Raw genomic sequence first — 22,140 nt, forward strand, 5'->3', positions numbered from 1 at the left:
AAGAACTGAATGTACACTAATACATATAAACTTGAACGACTCATTTTATGCAAGACATACTTTTTCAAGATTAGACTATGGTCTACTCTCTTTTAATTTTCCTAACTTTTATATAATCTTATACCTCTGAATCACCTAAAGAAATAAGAACAAATATGCTGAACTCTGCTCTATTTTCTTACATAACTTTCTCAACTCTCACCAAATGGTGTTTATTATTCACATATGTTTCCTTATAAACTTTACCATCCTGGTGTGTATACAGGAAAAAGAAAGAGATTGCTAAAGATCTGTGTGTGTGTGTGTGTGCGTGTGCGTGTGCGTGTGCGTGTACTGCTCAAGTCTGCATGCCCTAGAACCCATGCTCCACAACAAGGGGGTACCTCTACTCACCAAAACTAGAGAAAGCCCCCAGGCAGCAACAAAGGCCCAGTGCAATCAAAAATAAAATTTTAAAAATGTATGAATGGAAGCAGATTGTATGAACTCTTCTTCAACTCCATAGGATACATAACTCTATGAAAATCTATCAATTCAAAAATGTAAAATCCCCATAATTAACTATTTTCCTCAAATTTTTTTCTTACACATCATAAAACATTAAGACTTCCCTAATACCTAAAGTCTCCCTACTTATGAACACCTTCTATAGTGTTCTGGGGTGAGGGGAAAGGGTATGTGCCTATATAAAATAATTACTTTTCTATTTAGAGATGGTCCTTGTGTTTGACTTCAATATCTAAAAAGTTTAAAACTGCTTGAATTCATAAGCACCTTGGAAGTAAGGAGAGAATGTCAAAAGAGAGCATGAGCATGTATTATATTTCCACACTTACTACTGCCTTGAGAGTTTGCTCTTGAGAGTCCTTTGGTTAGCAAGGAGATCACACTAGTCAATCCTAAAGAAAATCAACCCTGAATATTCATTGGAAGGACTGCTGCTGGAGCTGAAGCTCTAATACTTTGGCCATCTGATGTGAAGAGCCAACTCACTGGAAAAGACCTTGGTGCTGGGAAACATTGAGGGCAGGAGGAGAACGGGGCAGCAGAGGATGAAATGGCTGGATAGTATCACTGACACATTGGACATGAATCTGAGCAAACTCTGGGAGATAACGAGTAACAGGTAAGTCTGATATGCTGCAGTTCATGGGGTCACAAAGAGTTCGACACAACTTAGAGACTGAACAACAACAAAAGTTTGCTCTTGTAGTCAATGTTCATTCACCCAACAACCTACTTTTAAGGCCCCAGCCAGTCTGGATGAGGCACAAGCTGGAATCAAGATTGCAGGGAGAAACATCAGTAACCTCAGATACACAGATGACACCACCCTTATGGGAGAAAGCCTCTTGATGAAAATGAAAGAAGGGAGTGAAAAACTCAACATTCAGAAACCTATGATCATGGCATCTGGTCCCATCACTTCATGGCAAATAGATGGGAAACAATGGAAACAGTGAGAGACTATATTATTCGGGGCTCCAAAATCACTGCAGATAGTGACTGAAGCCATGAAATTAAAAGATGCTTGCTCCTTGGAAGAGAAGTTATGACCAACCTAGACGGCATATTAAAAAGCAGAGACATTACTTTGCCAACAAAGGTCTGTCTAGTCAAAGCTATGGTTTTTCCAGTAGTCATGTATGGATGTGACAGTTGGACCATAAAGCAAGCTGATAGCTGAAGAACTGATGCTTTTGAACTGGGGTGTTGGAGAAGACTCTTGAGAGTCCCTTCGACTACAAGAAGATCAAACCAATCAATCCTAAAGGAAATCAGTCCTGAATATTCATTGGAAGGACTGATGCTAAAGATGAAATTCCAATACTTTGGCCACCTGATGTGAAGAGCTGACTCATTGGAAAAGACCCTGATGTTGGGAAAGATTGAGGGGAGGAGGAGAAGGGAATGAGAGAGGATGAGACGGTTGGATGGCATCACCAACTCAATGGACATGAGTTTGAGCAAGCTACAGGAAAGGGTTTCTTCCTAAGGCCTCAAAATGTAATATTCAACACACAATTTTTAAAAATCACAATATAACACAGAATGAGGAAACATATTATATGTTAAGAGAGGCACATCCAAACAAAATGCAGACTGAAATTTCAAAAGAAATTGTTTTCCAAAAACAGGCAAACCTTCATTTAGAGAAAAACTTCATTTCTAACTAAGAGATTTTTTAAATTAAGAAAATCTGTATTCTAGATATAAAGATTATTTGGGCTTAAATCAAAGCAATACTAACATTCACTGTGATTTAGGAAGGTTTTATTACTGATATCTAAATCTATTTGCTGCACCAAATTTCTGAGATCCTACATGGTATAAACAATTTAAAAGACACTGAAATGCTGTCTAATCTTTTAACATGTTGATAAGAATTATATCTGATAACAGTGAATTAAATTTTCACAGCTCAAAAGTTTTATCAGGTTTATATGTTATACCTGAGATATTGATCAGTGGTTAATTCCCTTCTAACACCGGATAAAAATTGCAAAAGTGCCACATAAACTAGTTACTGAAACCTTATTTCAGAAGAAGGAAGAAACTGAGTGGAGAGAATTACAGAAATGTCCCCTGAGCACTCACTCACTCCCTGAAATATACAAATTCTGTAAGAGCGAAAAGAACCCCAAGCTATTACTTCCCATCTTGGAGTCGGCCGACTTAGCTCTGTCCTCACTTACCTGGAGTGACAGACTGATTCTGAAGGAAGAAGCCGGGCTGCTGGGGCTGACCCATGAGGTTGTAGCCCCACAGCGTGGACTGTGGGTGGTGCATCACCTGGGAGGAGATGGGTGAGTAGTTGGGAGGCACTCGGTACACGCTGCTCTGCGGATACTCCTTCAACACAGAGTTAAAGACAAAAGTTACTTACTCCACACACCACATAGGTGACTAATGCAAATTCCTTATTTGAGAGAGCTCCTATCCCAGCAGACAAGGTTATTTTGATAGAGTGGAAGGCAGAGGGTAAGAGTCTCAATATATTCTCTGCAAAAATTTCCTTAAGTTAAAACTCTTGCTTGACTTAAATGGACTTGGCTACAGTGGGGGAGATGAAACCAGTCAATCCTGAAGGAAATCCACCCTGAATATTCATTGGAAGGACTGATGCTGAAGCTCCAATACTTTGGCCATCTGATGCAAAGAGCCAACTCATTGAAAAAGACCCTGATGCTGGGAAAGATTGAGGGCAAGAGCAGAAGGGGACAACAGAGGATGAAATGGTTGGATGGCATCACCACTCATGTCACCATCAGTGGACATGAGTTTGAACAAACTCCAGGAGATAGTGAAGGACAGGGAAGCCTAGCATGCTGCAGTCCGTGGGGTCGCAGAGTCAGACACAACTGAACTGAACAACAACAGTGGGGGAAGATGGAAAAGGATCTTTTCCAAAATCTGTTTTTTAAATACTAAAAGTACATTTAGAACACCAATGCTGACCATCACCTAGAGTAGAAAACGCATCTTCAGTTGCTGAGTCTCCCAACGATTTCATCTTAGAAAGCTTCCCTGATACCTTGCACCTGGATGAGAATTAGCCAGAAATGTGCATAGGACTTTGAAACTAGTCTCCAGCCTAGACAGTGTCTTAGTTTCAGCTTTCAAGAAAGCACTGTAAAGAAGCAGACTCCCCCCACTCCACTCCCCCCGTCTTGTCCCCTCTGCCCTTCACCACACCTCCTGCCCAGGGCTTTCTCTTCCTCAGAGTAGGTGCAGAGACTCTAAGGATCACACCTGAATATTTTCCCCAGTGCTCCTCCTTCTCTAGTCATGAAGGATGAAGGAAAAATAAAAGCTCAGTTCCCTGCAATATATATGACTGAAAAGAGGCAACTTCAGGAGAAGTGTGGGAGAAAAAGGACATGACCAGGACACTTGGAAAGGAGATGGGCTTGATGTCTTTTAAAGCATCTGAAAAGAACAGAAATCTATCCATGTGGATAAACAGGTTAAGAGACCCAGACTGGCAGAAGTGGCAGTCTGGATCTTATTAAACATCTTTTTCAAAATAGAGACACATTCATAGAAAGGCTCCATGAGAAGAGGGCACTGACATTCAAGTGGGGATCCAAAAGGGAGGGTGGTCATTTCTACAATAATACTAATCACCAAGCTATCAGCTAAGAAAAAATGTCTTAGTTTTGACTTAGGTGGACAATGAGAATAAGCAGTCATGATGACAGGTCAACAAACTGTGAATATTTCTTCCACTGCACAATAAGAACTCTTATATTTTATAGAAAAACATCACAAATTCCCTCTAGAGTATTTTCCAGGTAAATTTAAATGATAAGACATTTTACACACTGATTCTATAAAATTATTTCTAAATTACCATCTCATAGATTTCTGAGGTTTTCAAGAAAATGTTATTCTAGATAGGGAAGGCTATCAGGGAAACAAGAAGTAAAACTGCTTTAAATTATGTTCACTTTCTCTCTTATGAAATCTAAAAATATGGTAAAGAAGTAGAAATATACAGGAGAGTAAAATGAAATAGCAAATGATGAAACCTCAGAACCATCTTATAAGATATGTTAGATAGGATCCTATCTAAGGAAACAGTTCTTATGTTAATTTACTACAGATATCAACTGCTCAAAATACAAAAAATATTTTAGACATGCCTCATAATAAAAATACATACAAGCATGAGATTTTATTAGGTCAAAAAATTCAAGTTCTAAATTTCAGAAACTGTGAGACAGTGAAATAGTAAATAAGTATTATTCACAGGCACAGTATAAAATTAAACATAGTTATGAAAAGTAGAAGAGGCAAAATCAGAAACTGACCCTGTTATTTGTGAAAAGTTTGTGTGCCGTTCTGTTCATTATATCTGAGCCTTCATGATAACTTACAAATAGGCTTACACTGCACTTCAGAATGTTTCTTAGGGATGTAATTCAGGAACTAGTAAATGTTCTGTGGGATGCTAACACACCCACGATCTCTACTTCCCATACTCACATCAACCCTTGAGCTGGACTTTGTCTTGCGCTTCCTTCCCTTTGTCTTCTTCTCTTCATCTGTTGCGGTTTTTCCCTGATCTGACAGCTCAGCTGATTTCCTCTCAGGTTCCTGAGAGATGGGAGATGTGGGCTCTTCCTCTTCCTCTTCGGGAGGCAGGGGCAGTGGCTCGAGGTAGTAACTCCGGGGCTTGGGCGTGGGGTGCGTGTGATACAGGAGGAGGTGATGTTGCTCCTCATACTTGATCACCTTCCGGTCCACTCGGACAGTCCCGAACCAGGCCCAGGACAGAGGAGCCGGGTTCTTCTGACCCTCAAACAAATCCCACGGGGACACCTTCTGCTTCGTGGAGACTTGGAGACCCTGTGGTGAAATAAGGAGCTATGACCATGTGCTCAGATCTTTTGCTGATATGGAGACCAGGCTTGCTCAGGACACAGATTCAGAGAGCATTCTGGCTCTAGGGGGCCTTAACTCTAGCACACAGCAGTCAGGTTAACTAATGAGTCCAGGCTGATACTAGATCACTGAGGGCAATAGCTACATTCCAGGCCTGTAAGCCCATATCTACAGTCTGTTATAACACACGACACTCTGTTGAGGCTGGGACACCAGACAGCCCAGTAATTTTTACTGTAAATGCCATTTTCTCCATTTAGGTTCTTTTTCCACCCCCAGCACCCCCTCCCCCAAAAAAAACCAATCACTGAAAATTTGATATTACTGTACTAAAAACCTTTGGAATCTATTTACTGTTTTTAAGATAAAACAAAACTTATGAGTCAAATTACATTCAACCTCTAATTGGGCTCAAATTTACTTCAATCCAAACATGTATGGACTCGGTTCAATACAATCATCTTTCATGTACTTAATTAGGCAGTCTCTTAAGTTGTTAAGTAATATTATTACAAAATTAACGTGTGCCAACAGGTACAAATAAAATCCTTCAATTCAAGCTTATCTCCACTAAGTTGAGGAGAGGAAATGTTATTCTCTTTCTGAAACTACAAGTTTCTGATTTTTAACACGAATCGGTGCTATCCCTTGGTCCTTTCCCTGCCATACCAATCAGAAAATATTTTTCTCCACAGTGACCCTAAAGACAACTGCTCAAGTCATCTTTAATAACTTGTGAATGCTCCTGTTCCCAATTACACGTACTCTTCAATGGGTGGCTTCATCCAAAACCACGGCTCAGTTACCACCTGTATTTTGATTATTTCCTAATATCTGGTCTTGACATTAGAGCTCCTTCCTGGGTGCCAAGACCACGTATCCAAATGGGTTCCAGATGTGTCACCACTGGAAAGGACAGTGGTGCAAGGTCATCCTGCGCCTGACTCTAGTCTTCTCTCTCCACAACTGTGTGGGTATCAGTACTCTCAAAGCTCTCTACTTTACTGATGAGTTGCATTGTGCCTGTGAGCTACAGTCTCTCAGGTCTTTGCATAAACACTTCCCTTTGCCTGTACCACACTTTGCCTACCTCCTGCTAACTCTTATTCATCCAAAATGATGTGTCAATTTTCCTGAGGATCGTGCTCTGACTACCTATCCCTCATCTGAATATGATGGCTCTTTCTCAGGGTCCTCTAACATTCTGTACCAAGACACACAAATCTCACGACATGCGTGTGTTAGCCGTTTAGTTGTGTCCAACTCTTTGCAACCCCATGGACCGGACTGTAGCCCATAAGGCTCCTCTGTCCTTGGAATTCTTCAGGCTAGAACGCTAGAGTGGGTTTCCATTTCCTTTTCCAGGAGATCTTTCCAACCCAGGGATCGAACCCACATCTTTTGCGTCTCCTGCATTGGCAGGCACGTTCTTTTACCACTGTGTCATGTGGGAAGCATGACACAATAATTGTCTATCTACTTTCCCTTAAGGGTAGGAGCTCTGTCTTTCATCTCCGTTATCTTGGAACCCCATAGTTGTTCAATGTTCACTGAAAGAATACCTGACAGTGTTGCTCATGTTTTGGGCTTCCCAGGTGATGCAGTGGTAAAGAATCCGCAGGCCAGTGCAGAAGATGTAGGAGACGTGGGTTCAACCCCTGGGTTGGGAAGATCTCCTGGAGTAGGAAATGGCTACCCAATCCAGTTTCCTTGCCTGGAATACTCCAGTATTGTTCCATGGAAATCCCATGGACAAAGGAGCCTTGGGCTACTATCCATTGGGTTGCAAAGAGTCAGACATGACTGAGTAACTGAGCTCAGCTTTAGAGCTTTAGACTGACTCAAGTTTTAGAGAACCATATTTAATATCTTATATAAATCAAGTGTTCATTAAATGCTGTTCAGCTGATAAGAAAATAAAGTGCTATCACTTTAAAACTTTTTAAACAGCTTTAAAATTTAAAGCCATTTAAATTTTAAACTATACAGAGACTTTTATTAATATAAATTTTTTCATCTACTAAACATATTCCTTTTTTTATTAAACAAGGTTCTACTTACTTTTCCCTTGATGGGCTTCAAAAATTCATTTAAATTCAGAAAATCATTTAAATGAAGATCTTCAACATCATTATCTGTATGATAATGCCAAAGACCACTGCATTTAAATGACAAGGATATGTTTTAAAAAATCAAGAAACAATAATATTAAGATGTTTCATATGCCCTATAGGAAGACAAGAAAGTATAAGTGCATGCATTTATATACATAAGGAACAAACATTTACTCTTGCCTGTTTTTTATCTATAGAATCGAATCCAGCAATTTTGTTTCCCTTTGTGTCAATCAAGGAGCCCATAGGTTCACAGGTAATGATGTCACATGTCTGTTTCGGCAAAGGTAACAGCTGTCGAACTTTGTCAATGCTTTCTGACCGCTTGTCCCCCAGCTCTTTCTAAAAAAGGGAGACAGTGAGAGAGACGGAAGTGAGATAGAAATTATAACAAGGCAAATGTTTGCAAGGAGGAAGTTCCCCTATGAAACATTTCCTTTTTATAGCTGCAATGTTCTTTGACCTTCAACAGGGTTTAGGGGGCAGCTCTCATTTACAGTGATGCATATGTTTCATTTCTTCTATTTAAGTAGAAAATAGAACACATATGAAGGCACCCTCGTTACACAACAAACATCACAGTGCTGAAATTACAAAAACCCAGAGTAGTATTTGCAACCCGAAGACAGGAGCTGCAGCACGGAACACGTTCTCCAATCCACAGTCAGGCCACAAGGTAACCATTGGCTGTTTTATTAGTAAGGTCATCAGATCGATTAACTTTTTTCCTGCATTGTTTGTTTATAATTTATTTCAAAAACTGTATTAGTGGCTAGGCAAATGAATTGAATTTAGAAATAGCAATGCAAATGTTTAATATTCAACTGCATGTTGCCAGTGGAAGATGAAATTTACCCTAAATCTAATGTTGGCATTTTGGTTACATATTTGATAATGGACTTCTACAGTCCCTTAAACAATTAAATATGTTTTATGAGTATAGTTATTTTAAGAAAAATCTTCAAGCTATATATACTTCTAACTTTGGGGTACTGAGAAGCTGAGGTAAAACAGCAAAATAATCACCTGATACAAAGTTGAACGCAAAAAATAACGTCTGATTTAAGGAGTAGTAAAATAACGTGCGCTAAATAACAAATCCAGAAACTCCTAAGCAGGCCACAAACTTACTTTCAGTTTCTTGACTAAATTCATGTATGCGCGTTTGTTCTCTTCAGATCCCCCTGGGGATGCATTTGACAGGTCAGAGGCCAATGTTCCATTGATTAAAACACCCAGCATGTCAAGAACTGTTGTGAATAATTCACTAGAAGGAGAAAGAAAAGGTTTGCAGCTTAAAGCAAAACCAAGATACTGTTAACTAACTGAGCATTTTTATTTAAGGCATAGAACTGTTAATGGTAACCTAAGAGTATAGGATGTGGAAGAATCTGTGGCCAGAATATGAAAGCCTCCACTATACATCTATGAAGCAAAGTCAATGTGAAATGATAAGAACCTACTTGTTAGTGTGCATGTCAACGGTGCCAGAAGTGATGATCTGAAGGAGGAGAAGCGCCCAGTCTGTTGTCCACTGGGTGCTCCTCTGCACTGTGTCAAACATTCCTCCCACCTAGCACAGAAAGAACACAATGGAAAAATCAGCATAGTGTCACAAAGACCACTTTACACAACCACATTTTCAGGGGTTTAAAAACTTTAAAGTTGCGCTAAGCTACGGATTATCCTGTCTTCTCTGTCAACTAGCTATATATTTGCCAGTCTTTTTAGTTCCATTAGCACAGGAACTGGACATTCAGAAAAAAAAAAAGGAGGAGGAGGAGGTATGGAGTGTAGACACGTCATCAACATGAATTACACACTAGTAAAATTAGCTCTCTGTTGTTCCTAAATTTCATGATATTCAGTTTCATTATGTAACTTTCACCCAATTAAATCTGAATAGATGTAAACTAAGTGACTCAGTATCTAAAAATTTCATGTTGTCAGTTAACTATTTCATCTAAGTCTACTGTCATAACAACACCTGGAAAGAGCCAGTAACACAGAAGTAATGATGACTGGAAGGCCTGGCCCTTAGGACTGCTCATTCACGAGTGGGAAGTTATATCAAGCATCAGGCAAGCCATCTTCCAGAGTAGCTTTTATCTGGTCTTGTGCATTGAGAAAAGGAAGAGTCAAAAGAATCTGCCGGAGAAGGAAATATAAAATTTCTAGAAAACCTGCCAATGGGATTTCTCTTTATGATCAATTTGATGGAAAGTTTGATAACATTTTGACTTAAAGAACATTTTAATACAGTTTTTAAGCAAGTAGAGTAAAAGCTAATGCTCACCTCAAGTTAGTACTTCCCTATGACCTACTCTTGGCACAAACAGAAAAGAGAGAGAGAGAGACACTGGGGGTGGGATGCAGAAGGCAAGACGATACCAAAAATATCTACTGTTGTCTAGAAGCCAGACCAGACAGGAAGGACAGTGGCAAGGAAAACAGAAGGTCTGAGAGTCAAGGAAGCAGTAAAGAGAGCAAACAGTGGGCTTCACCTTGTAACGGAGGCTGTGACCACAGCAGGAGTGGAAAGCTGCAGTTATTTTCACATCGAGGTAAATTTGATGGAGGAAAGACACTAGAAGGGTCTCTTACCAAATTGAGGCGGAGTTGCAACGCCTCATGCATCATCTGTCGTGCTTTGATGTCATCCTGGTATCGTTCTTCTCTCCAGTTACTTAAAATCTAAACCAGAAAATAAATGAACACAAACCCCAATACTTGTTTTCCCTGTTAAATTTGATTTTTCTCATATTTAAAGTTAAACTGAGTCTTTAAGTGATGAAGACAACTTCTTAGTTTAATAAATTGAAAAAAGCGGTGGGGGGGGCGTGGAGGGGTACAAAATTTCACTTTCCTCCCCTTCTTCCACACAGACAGGAATATAGCTCTTTTTTTGGTTTGTTATTTAATTACATACCCTATTAAGAAATATCTTATGTAATTACATACACTGTTGATAAGTCTTAGGAAATGCTTTAGAGGATCATGAGGTTAAGCATTAACAAAAATAAAGAATATTTTAAGAATACATCATTACACTGGTCTTATAAAGATAAGTGTAAAGATAAAGGGGCTTCCCAGATGGCTCAGCAGTAAAGAATCTGCCTGCCAGTGAAGGAGATGTGGGTTCGATTCCTGGGTCGTGGAGATACCCTGGAGAGGGAAATGGCAACCTACTATTTCCAATATTTTTGCCTGGAAAATCCCATAGACAGAAGAGCCTGGCGGGCTACAGTCCATGGGGTCGCAGAAGAGTCAGACATAACTTAGTGACTACACCACCACCACCACCACCATAAAGATAAAGAGAAATAGAATTACATTTTATATCAGTCTCCTCTTATATTTCTAGCGAGAGGCTGTGAAACCTAGAAAATGCATTATTCTGATGTTTCATTGAAGGGGAGGCTTGTCTTCCTTGATAAAGGTAATATAACCAACTTTGAAAAATGTGACATCTTGGACATCAGCCGAGTTGCATACCAATTTATTAAATAAACGCTTCCTCACTTATTCAGACAAATGTTGGGAAAGGGACAGGTTGCTTGGGGAAGAGACAGGTTGCGTAGGGAAGGCAAACCACCAGTGGGAAATTGTGAATCAGATGTATATGCGAAAAAAAAAAATGCTCTGAAGTAGGGCAGCTATGGAGAATCATCTCAAAAGAGCTGAAATGAGTCATATGCAGAAGTAACTGAGTCCAACAGATGAGCTGTGAGTACGCCACACGGTAAATGTGGAGCACTTCTCAAATCTCATCAAAAGATATAGATGAATCTCCCTCGAGGCAGGTGAAGGGTACAAGGTAGCTTAAAAAAGCCCACAAGTTGTCATGGAGCTGACATTCTGGTAGTAGGACAAATCAAGATAAGTAGAGCAAGTGGTAAGAATCATGACAAGGGGACAGAGAATAACTGTGGTCCTCGTTTTAGAGCGTGATGGGGGTGGGACTAAGGGATGGGAGAGGACTAAGGAGGTGAGAGCTGAGCAGAGATCTGCTGAACTGAGGGAGGTGGCCATGTCGATAACTTCCAGGGAAGGGGAGAACAGCTCTGCAAGAAGAAGATGCTTGGCAAGATCAAAGAACAGCAACATGGTCATTGCATACAGAATGGAGTGAGTAAGGCCATGTCAGGAAAGAAACAAGATAGAGGTGGGAGCCAGTGACAGATCATGGAGGGTCACATAAGCCTGCACGGGGAAGTTTTATTCCAGGTATAGTAAGAAACAGGGGTTTCCCCGGTGGCGCTACTGGTAAAGAATGTGCCTGCCAATGCAGGGGACGAGAGAGACATGGGTTTGATCCCTGGGTTGGAAGATCCCCTGGAGGACGACACGGCTACCCACTCCAGTATTCACGCCTGGAGAATCCCATGAACAGAGGAGTCTGGCAGGCTGCAGTCCATGAGGTCACGAAGAGTCATACACAATCGAGCACACGCACACACGAACACATACACACAATAAGAAACACTGCAACATTTTGGGGCACCAGAAAAACATGTGGTTTACACTTTAAAAGGATCACTCTGGCTGTTGTGCAGAGATAAATCTCACATATCCAAAAGGTAGCAGATGATTAGAGACGAATAAGTGTCTTGTTCAGGTTCATCCAGTACCATTAAAGAAGACACAGTATCTAGAATTAACAGCCGAGTGGGAAGGCTCCATTAGGCACTACTATAGGATAAAACATCTACTCACTCTTCTCCATTCTATACTTTCAAATTCCAGTTTAATCACTCAGTTTCCTCATGGCACACAGAACATATGTGTTTCAAATAGTGACCATGAGAATTACAGCTGGTGGAAAGGCAAAGTCCCAAATCTTTGTAAATGAACTAAAAATGCCTTCTGATTCAGCAATGAGTATCTTGTGCCCTGGGACTTCCCAGGTGGTGCTTGTGGTATAGAACCTGCCCTCCAACGCCTGAGATTCATGAGATGCAGGTTCAATCTCTAGATTGGGAAGACCCCTGGAGGAGGACAAGGCAATCCACTACAGTATTCTTGCCTGGAGAATCCCACGGACAGGGGAGCCTGAAGGGTTACAGTCCACAAGGTTGCAAAGAGTGGGACACAACTAAAGCGATGTAGCATGTGCAAGCATGCACACATCTTGTGCCCTAGACCAGCATCACTATAGTTCTGGCAGTAAAACTGGGTTTTGAACCTACAGAGCTCAAGCTGAGACTTTCCCTGCCATGTGGAAGCCCAGTAGAAGACCTGGAGAGAGGGCAGGCTCTCTTTGTTACTGACATGTGCCCTGCAACACAGACTGCTCCAGGAGCTCTCCTAAGAGACAAAGCTCTCTTAGGAGCAGATATGACAAAGTTATGTGCAATCTGCAAAATGTAACTTTCATAGACATCTGTCCAATGCCTAATTCATATTATACTATTGCTAATCTCATGGTGACCAGAATGCCAGGTAGGAGAACAGGACATGGGTGGTGCTTTCCTACATCTAATCAAAACATGCTTTGCCCTTATTAGCTTAAGCTCAGTGTTTGAAAGGAAAACAAATGAATGCCATTAGGAAAATACTTGCCTAGCTCAATATTCTACTGTACTTTACCTGGTTAACTTGATTCTGCAGAGATGTTAGAAGGCCTTCTCGTTGTTCATCTTGTCCCTTAAGGCAGGTAAGGACCAGTGAGAGGAATGGTTGTTGACTCAAAAGAGACATACTATAAAGGAAGTAATAACAGCAGATCTAGTTAGAAAGAACAGATTCCTTCCTGTGCAACACTGATTTCCTGCCCTTGGGTTACTGGCTCTTATTCATTTTACTATTAGAAAAGGGAGGGAAGTAGCAAATAGCCAAGACTACTTGAAAAGTTAAATCATATCTCTAACTAATAAGGTTTAAAACCACTGTAATGCTTCTAAATAATTTAATATGTTCTCTTGCCCTTGAAGGCATCTGCAAACGAGCATAAATTCATACTGCATCTGAGCGGGGGGCGGGGAAGGAAGAAGAAAATGTATGGTTTGTATCAGTAAACTGAATTTAAAGATACATAGCAGGAAGAATATCACTGTATACACAGAAAAAAAGAAAAACTTTTAAACTTCTCTCACGTAGTATTTGCATTTTGTTGTTGTTTAGTTACTAAAGTCACGTCTGATTCTTTGCAATCCCATATGCTTTAGCCCACTAGGCTCCTCTGCCCATGAAATTTTTCAGGCAAGAATACTGGAATGGGTTGCCATTTCCTTTTTCAGGGAATCTTCTCAACCCAGGGAGTGAAACTGTCTCCTGTATTGCCATAGATTCTTTATCACTGAGCCACCATTCTTATTTACAGTCCAGGAAACAGGCCTATTAGGATTGTTGTGCTTGTGTTGTTTTTCAGCACATTTCTCAAGGCCAATTAGATGGGCATGAGTAGAACTGAGATGAGCACCGAGGTCTAAGGCCTCCAAAACCATTCTGCTGGCCAGTGACCTAGTGCACAGCTCCACTACATCCCACAGGCTTGACTTGTAAAAGAGTTTTAAGATATTTGATTTTTAAAATTTATTTTAAATTGGCATTTTAGCCTTATTTCTTACATGATCAGAAACACCTGACATATTGATAAACTAATTTTTCTACACTGCAAAGAAAGATTTCTTAAAATGAGATGGAGATCAAAATATTTCAGTCCGCTTCATTTTACACTAGCAGAGCTTAGAGAGACTAACTTAGGAAGAGCCACCTTCAATCTCTGCAGTACCATCTAGGATTCCTGTGGGAAGTGAGGCAACGTACATGCCATCGTTAGCCAATCAACTGTGAGAATTAAAACTGAGTTATCTGGTTGGTTAATAAATACTGGCAAAGGCGATGAAGCAACCAGATGCCAAGCAACATATGTGCAAAGCTAGGCCAAAACCAAAATGTGCTTCAGTTAAGAGCATAGACTCAGAGGCCAGACCACCTGGGTTTCAGCTTCACACCTTCGTAGCTATGTGTCCTTGATAAATTTACTTAACTTTCTAGTGCCTCAGTTTCTTCTTCTGTAAAAAGGACATAATGAAAGCACCTCAGTATGACTGCTGGGAGATTTTAAAACTTCACATATGTATGTAATGAATTCTATATTGAGGATGACATTTCATAAGGCCTTAGTAAATGGCAGCTACTGATTAGGTCATTAGAAATCATTACCGACTAGGGCATAAGAAACCCAAAATGTTCAAAAGGCTCAGAGTTTTTATTTTTCAATGTTAGGAATTTCCTTTTACCTCTGAGGTACTAAATTCATCATGGTTTTACATTAGAATGTGTTTATGTTCTTTTTCAGTAACATAATCATTTTTCTAATATAATTACTTAAACCTTTTCCAGGCCACAAAACTTAAAAAACATTCAACTTGGAAGACTCAACTTGGAGGATCCTATATATTAGGATCTAGCCTAATATATAAGCTAGAACAAGAGCCCTAAATGTTAAAAATATTAGTAACTTATTTCAGGGTGCAGCATAATAGAAGTATAAATTATTCCATGAAATTCAAGTGCCTAAATAAAAAGAAAAAAACCCAAACAACTGCTGAATACAGGGACTGTGGATATACACACCTGATTCAGCAGGCCTGAAGCAGAGCTGAGAAGTCAGTATTTTAATAGTGCAGCAGTGATTAGGGTACACAGGCAGAATTGAATGCTGCTGCTGCTGCTAAATCACTTCAGTTGTGTCCGACTCTGTGCAGACCATAGACGGCAGCCCACCAGGCTTCCCCATCCCTGGGATTCTCTAGGCAAGAACACTGGAGTGGGTTGCCATTTCCTTCTCCAATGCATGAAAGTGAAAAGTGAAAGTGAAGTCGCTCAGTCGTGTCCAACCGTCAGCGACCCCATGGACTGCAGCCTTCCAGGCTCCTCCGTCCATGGGATTTTCCAGGCAAGTGTACTGGAGTAGGGTGCCATTGCCTTCTCTGGAACTGAATGCTAGTGCATTACATATTATAATCTGGAGACTTTATCTAACAGAACTTGGCCGATCAGATTATTTTCAATTCCATACAAAGGCGAAATTTCAGTGGACTCTGAGTACAATGACTATAACAAACCTAGACAGCGTATTAAAAAGCAGACATCGCTTTGCAGACAAAGGTCCATCTAGTCAAAGATATGTTCTTTCCAGTAGTCATGTATGGATGTGAGAGTTGGACCATAAAGGCGGCTGAGGGCAGAAGAAGTGATGCCTTCAAATTGTGTTGCTGGAGAAGACTCCTGAGAGTCCCCTAGACTGCAAGGAAATCAAACCAGTCAATCCTAAAGGAAATCAACTCTGAACGTTCACTGGAAGGACTGATGCTGAAGCTCCAGTACTTCAGCCACCTGATGCAAAGAGTCAACTCATTGGAAAAGACCCTGATGCTGGGAAAGATCAAGGGCAAGACAAGTAGGGGGTGGCAGAGGATGAGATGGTTAGATAGCATCACAGACTCAATGGACATGAATTTGCGCAAACTCTAGGAGATAGTGGAGGACAGAGAAGCCTGGCATGCTGTAGTCCATGGGGTCACAAAGAGTCAGACATGACTTAGCAACTATTAATAACCATCAACAGCAGAGTATAATGAGCACGTACATCTGTAGGACACTGAATTTTCTCAACCATTCTATAACCGCTCACATAGGAACAAAACTTCCAGCCATACCTTTTCTGCTTTTGCCTGTCTCTTTCCTTTTTGGAAGAAGAACCCAAGTGCTGTCCTTTCTCCAGCTCCTCCCCAGCTGCTTTCAACACTCTTCCCTGCACAGAAGTCGGCAGCCTGGCAATTAGGGGGGCCACCAGCCACACACCCCTGCGTTCAGAGGAACTAAAAATGGAAACAGATGTTATACCCAAGGATATACCCAAGGCATCCTTTTACTTTGCTCCCACAGTTCTGATCGAAACTCCAAAGCAAAACTTACATTCACAGGACACATGGGTTATTCTAACATTTGCCTTTTACTTCTATCCTCTGTTTCGTCTCACCAAATACCAGACATTTGCACACACTCTTCGTGCTTATGGAAACACTAAAAGGTGGGATTCTGCAAGGATACTATAGCTCAACTTTTTTTTAAAGTCTGGAAAAGTGGTTTTCTATGATTCTGGCTTTCTGAACACTAACAAGCAATTTGTTTTTTTGTCTAACAAGCAATATACCTTTCTCTCATGGTTAAAATATGAAACGTTCTGATTACATTTAAGCATTTAAATAACCAATTTCTAAAGATTCAAAATTCACCAGTTATACTTGACACCAAAATGATGAAATACAAGTCTATCTGCCTTTTGTAATTATCATTTGAGCAAAACTGCCAACTAAAAAAGATGGCAGAAAGAGTGTTTCCTATATTAAGAATACCACAGAATAGGGCAGCCTCAGGGCACATGAAAGAAATTCACCCCTATGGAATGTAAACTGTGGTTCCAAGGAGTCTGGGCCTGCTCAACCGCATATGTGGAATGCTCAGCTACCGTGCAGCCCAGCAGCATGGCCCTTTAACATATTAAATAATGATAATGGACACTTACAAGCAATTATTTTCCTCACATTCCTGCAGCTTTATGAAAAAAAAAAGTCTGCATTATCCAAGTAAAATGTGCAGTTACATGTGAAAAATGAATGATAGTTTTGTAAAACCACAGGGAAAAAAAAATACCTGAGAAATGTCTTTATTCCATTCTGCCTTGTGCTACTTGTATCAGTATTGCCAATCCCGTTTGGGCTGAAGAGGCCCACGCCAGCGTTAGAAGAGTTATTGTTTAGGTCAGCTGACTGCTGGAACACCTCTATTGTTGCCTTGGCAATATTGTCCAGCAGGTTGTTCATTTCAGCCACCGAACCAGAGCCCTGGAGTCAGACATGAGAAAACAAGCACTCCTGTGTTTTACTTTATCCACAAGCATCAATGTTGTGTTGCTTTTCATAAAACGGCACACACGTTCATGCTTTCATGAATATACTCACAGGGTCCTTCAAGCACTGTTTGATCATTAACTGAAGCTCCAGCCAGGACTGCCTCAGCGTCCACTGCTCAAGATTCTGGGGAAAATGGAGTTAGCACGTTAAGAATACCAAACATGTCTTAAAGTATAAGAATCCCCTGCAGTATTCTCTTTCTCAAAAAAACAGATGAATGATCACACACAATAAAGGGATTCATATGACACAAAAGGCTTCCAAGTCTATTACATATGCTCATTATAGAGACAAAGGAAAAAACAGCAACATTAAAATAATGTGCCTTACTCAGCTAGGCGTTGGAAATGAATAAGACAATCATTTCTTCTCCCAAAGTCTATCCAAACAACTCCATTACAAAATGATTTTGATATTTTATGAATAACATAATGAAGACAGTCCTTCTACAAAGCTTATTTCTCATGTAAACACAATAAATACTGACATGAATTAACATATTTGCACTTATACATACATAATGGTTGTATATGGTTTGCAGCGTGCGTATTTGCCCAGCAATAAAGTGTGGCTGTTACACAAAATGTAAAATTGGGGGAATAAAAATCAGAATTAATTGAAGTTAAGAATTAGCTAGCAATGACAAGAGAGACGCAGTAACTCCTGTATAAACACAAAGAACATGTCAAAACGACAGAAACACAGTCTTTAGACTATTTTCACTCACCTGAAGAATGCGTTTAATGTGCTGTCTTTGGAGGTTGTCCCCCTCCGTACATTCCTTAATGCCATGAGGATAACAGATGAGCTGCAATAATTTCTGTGCTTGCATATTTGAGAGCACAGGGTCCAGAATAAGTTCTTTGTCTGTGCATAATCTCTCAGGTTCCTTTAAACAATGTTCTCCTACCCATTCCTAAAAATAAGATGGCAATTAGATTGTACTAAACTCATGGCTCACAACAGAAAGCGGACAGGAAATTTTCCATTTAAAAAATAATAGATGGAAAAAGTAGGAGGGAAAAGGCTTAGAAATTTTCCAGTATTTTGACTTCTTAAAAGTATAAAGTAGAATCTTGGTTTTAAAAATTTTTTTAAAAAGGAATGCATGAAAGAAATTAGCAAAAAGATAAAAAAGGAAGTGGGGGAGAAAGCTCAGTAAAGAAAACACTAGTATGTGTTTTCAGTTGGAGAATGAAACTTTGCTCTAAATACTGTTTTGTAATCATTTTTTTTAACTTGCTATGTAACAGTAGTGATTCTGTATTATAATATGTATTCCTCACTTTCATGGAACATACTGTAATATATCCCACTGAATAGATAGGATATAGTGTAACACTGAGAAAACTGTCTTCCTTTTTGGTGTCATTATGAATAATGTTACCTTTATAAATACTTGTGCACATCTGTTCTCTGTACAATTATGTTCTTAGGATAATTTCTTACAATTGCTGAGTCAAGGATGATCAGTCCCCATATCACAGCAGTTAATCAACCTCAGTAATGCTATCCAGACATCAGTAATTTCTTAAGCATCAAAATGTTTTTAAACTCTCCCGGTGACTCCAATGTGTACCCACAATTAGAAGCCAATGCACAACTCAGCACACTCTAAACATATATATGACTAATAGTTAACTTTTACCACGATTACAGTATACTTTAAGAAAAACATGACTCAACATTATACCAATAGCAAAATGAAAAAGAGCATATATGGTATGCCTTTTTTTCTAATAGGAAAGGAGCACTTAATAAAAATTGGAAAGATAAATCAGAAAATAATGAAACTGATTACCTAGGGCAGGGAGGAACACTGTAGAAAAGATGAGGGAAAGAGATGTACATCTCTGAGCATACCTTCTCACTAGTAGACTGACCTTCGCTGTTGTTCAGTTATCGCTACTGCTATTTAGTCACTAAGCTGTGTCCCACTCTTTGTGACCCCATGGACTGTAGCCCACCAAGCTCCACTGCCCATGGGATCTCCCAGGCAAGAATACTGGAATGGGTTGCCATTTCCTTCTCCAGGGGATCTTTCCTACCCAAGAATCAAACCCACATCTCCTGCATTGAAAGGCAGATTCTTTATCAATGAGCCCACCAGGAAACCCCAGCTGACCTTTGGGAGTATGTTATTCTAAAGACAGATATGGTAGGAAAAGAAATCTAAACTGAACACAAACAAAACCAAATGAAATCAATTCTATTTTAAGTGAGTAATATATCCATACTGAAAAAGAAAGGTCAAATAACTTTTTAGCACATACTGTAAAACCTTAGGGAAAAAAGAATTGTAAGCAAATTCTCAACTCCTTTTAGGAGACTCATTTTTTTCATAGTAGTATAGGTGTAATAATTCTAACCCTACTTCAGGTGTGTTGTAGAATTCAACAAATCAGTAAATAATTGATGTTATTGGTATCCAGGACTCTTAATATGGAAGAGAGCACTTTCAACACAGACTGAAGGGATGCTAACAAAAACTTGAGCTGTTTGATCAGAACTGGACGTTCATCAGTATAAACTCATGATTATACACACACACATTTATGTATATGGATGCATTTTCCCCCAGCTCTGCCTGCTTAAAGGTCCTAAAAGCAATAAACGCACATTGCCCACAGCAATAAGCACACACAGAACTCAGATCTTGGTTTCTAAACACCATCTTCTTCTAAATAGAACCAAGGTTCCATGAAAAGATGAGTAAATCTAGTCTGGGGCAGGAAAAATATAAGATAGGCCAGAAAGGCAGAAAATACTTGTTATTAAGAAAGAAAGAGTGAGAGAGATATGAAAATAACACAAGAGTCAGCATGAAAAGATTCCCACTTCTGCACAAATCTGGAACAATTTGAACATTATAATAACTGAGGACAATATACGGCAACTTTTGTGGATAATAAATAAGTGGAAGAAAGGAAGGGAAGGCAGAAAAGGTTTGGCTTTTCCTTAGAGTAGAATGAAAACTGATAAATGTGAAAAAAGTTGAGGAGTTGGGAAAAGCCATCTTGCAACTGTCATACTAAAGCCTGGTTTAGACAAGAATCCAAATGGATGCGCTATGGGAGGTGAGGGAGTGTGATGAGAAGCAGAAAACTTGCACTGTCTCAGAGAGTGTCCCCCAGACTGTTTACTAATTCCAAGGGGAAAAATGGTAACTATACAAAACAAAAATTTTAAAAAAATCATACAGTGGAAACAGCCTGATCAAAGCTAACATCACCAAAGAGGTATAAATGGGCCTCAGGCGCCTTTGGATGTGATCACCTGAGAAGAATATAACATGCTTCTACAGTATTATGGTGAGGAAGGTATAATCTGACACTAACCACCAGGAAACTAAAGACAAAGCAAGATTATTGGGAAAACTGACCAAACTGAAATGTGACCTATAGGTGAGAAAAACTTAAGATACCAATGCTAAATTTCCTTCCTTTTAAAAATTGTATTTAGTTATGTTAATAAATGCTGAAATATTAAAAAGTAAAAAAGGACAATGTATTCTATCTCCTCTCAAATGCTTAAGTAAAAATATAAGAAGTAAAAAGTATATGAGACCATACTCACATACACATAAATAAAATTATAAAGCAAACATGGTAAGATTTAAAAAAATCAGTGAATCTGTGTATAGGGTATACTGGACTTCTTTATAAATTATTACAACTTTTCAGAAAATTTGAAATTATTTCAAAATAAAGTGAGAAGGCAAAAGACGACTATCTATGTACAAGTTTCCTACAATATTGGGTCTTTCTCTCCAAAAGAACAAGAATACACTCAAAGTTAAAGGCAAATTAAACCTGAAAAATACCTGTTGACAGATGGTCCTCAGTACATATCTAGCATATTCTCTTAAATTGGCCGTTTCTATGGAAATGCTTTTCCCACAGGATTTTGAATTTTGTGAGGCAGTCCAGATATCCTCAGCATTCCCATCACGTCGTAAACCCCTCATGGTGAAGTCATCATTTTTTAAAGAGCTGACACTGTTATTGCCAATTTTGGCATCTCCTACATAACAGAATCACAAAAGCAAAATCATAGAAATTCAAAATATTGCCAAATATTTGGAAAATAAATGAGGCAAGCATTCAGAGATTTAAAATACATGAATGGGATCATTATTGCAAAGTAAGTTGTTCAGCAACAAAGAGAAGGGATCAATACAGGAACGCTGAGAAGTTCCATCAGACACGGGAAAAAAAAGTTCAAGGCTCATTTTTTATTTCATTTATAGAATTAAGTATACTTTCACCAAACTTGGAAAGGCTATTATGAATCACACTTAAGAATCACAGAACATTGATTCCACCAATATTTCAAGCACAAATGTATGCAAATTCATTTGACTTATATAGACAAGGAAAAAATGGGTTACTCACCCTTCTAGATGTCCCTTTTTCATTTCTTCTCTTACAATGAATGACTTATTTTCTATCCATAGGTCAAGAGAAAAGTTTTGCCTTAGCCCACCTTACTATCAACTTCTTGACAAGAGAGATTTATTTCCCTGGGAATGGAAAAGGGCAATGCATACTAAGGAAGCCCTGGAAAATAGGGCATTCATTGAATAACCCATGTCTTTCACTTTCCTCTTTGTAAACATCCAAATTAGAAAACCTCACCTGATCAGCCTCTCATATACTTAGTAAAATGAAGCTCCAGGAAAGTGTTTTCCTCACAACAAAGTTCTGGGGGGAAAA

At 39.4% G+C, this 22,140-nt stretch overlaps 2 protein-coding genes across 17 annotated transcripts in view; one reads left to right on the forward strand and one right to left on the reverse strand.

The window, feature by feature from the left end:
- Positions 1-22,140, reverse strand: part of MED12L (mediator complex subunit 12L) — a 360,384-nt gene that overhangs the window by 37,423 nt on the left and 300,821 nt on the right. For all 12 annotated transcript variants that reach the window (XM_060394814.1, XM_060394799.1, XM_060394794.1 and 9 more), the window contains 12 exons: positions 21,249-21,448; positions 18,153-18,341; positions 17,474-17,548; positions 17,166-17,356; positions 16,169-16,330; positions 13,092-13,203; positions 10,107-10,196; positions 8,966-9,075; positions 8,634-8,769; positions 7,683-7,844; positions 4,990-5,352; positions 2,697-2,853 (listed from right to left, as the gene is read on the reverse strand). In XM_060394814.1, coding sequence (XP_060250797.1) covers positions 2,697-2,853; positions 4,990-5,352; positions 7,683-7,844; positions 8,634-8,769; positions 8,966-9,075; positions 10,107-10,196; positions 13,092-13,203; positions 16,169-16,330; positions 17,166-17,356; positions 17,474-17,548; positions 18,153-18,341; positions 21,249-21,448 — 1,947 coding nt within the window. The remainder of the gene's footprint in view (positions 1-2,696; positions 2,854-4,989; positions 5,353-7,682; positions 7,845-8,633; positions 8,770-8,965; positions 9,076-10,106; positions 10,197-13,091; positions 13,204-16,168; positions 16,331-17,165; positions 17,357-17,473; positions 17,549-18,152; positions 18,342-21,248; positions 21,449-22,140) is intronic.
- Positions 8,104-22,140, forward strand: part of P2RY12 (purinergic receptor P2Y12) — a 48,541-nt gene continuing 34,504 nt past the window's right edge. For all 5 annotated transcript variants that reach the window (XM_042235645.1, XM_042235634.1, XM_060394821.1 and 2 more), the window contains exon 1: positions 8,104-8,178. The gene's annotated coding sequence lies outside the window, so the exon portion shown is untranslated. The remainder of the gene's footprint in view (positions 8,179-22,140) is intronic.

This window comes from Ovis aries, chromosome 1, assembly GCF_016772045.2.
Source record: "Ovis aries strain OAR_USU_Benz2616 breed Rambouillet chromosome 1, ARS-UI_Ramb_v3.0, whole genome shotgun sequence".
Taxonomy (NCBI): Eukaryota; Metazoa; Chordata; class Mammalia; order Artiodactyla; family Bovidae; genus Ovis; species Ovis aries.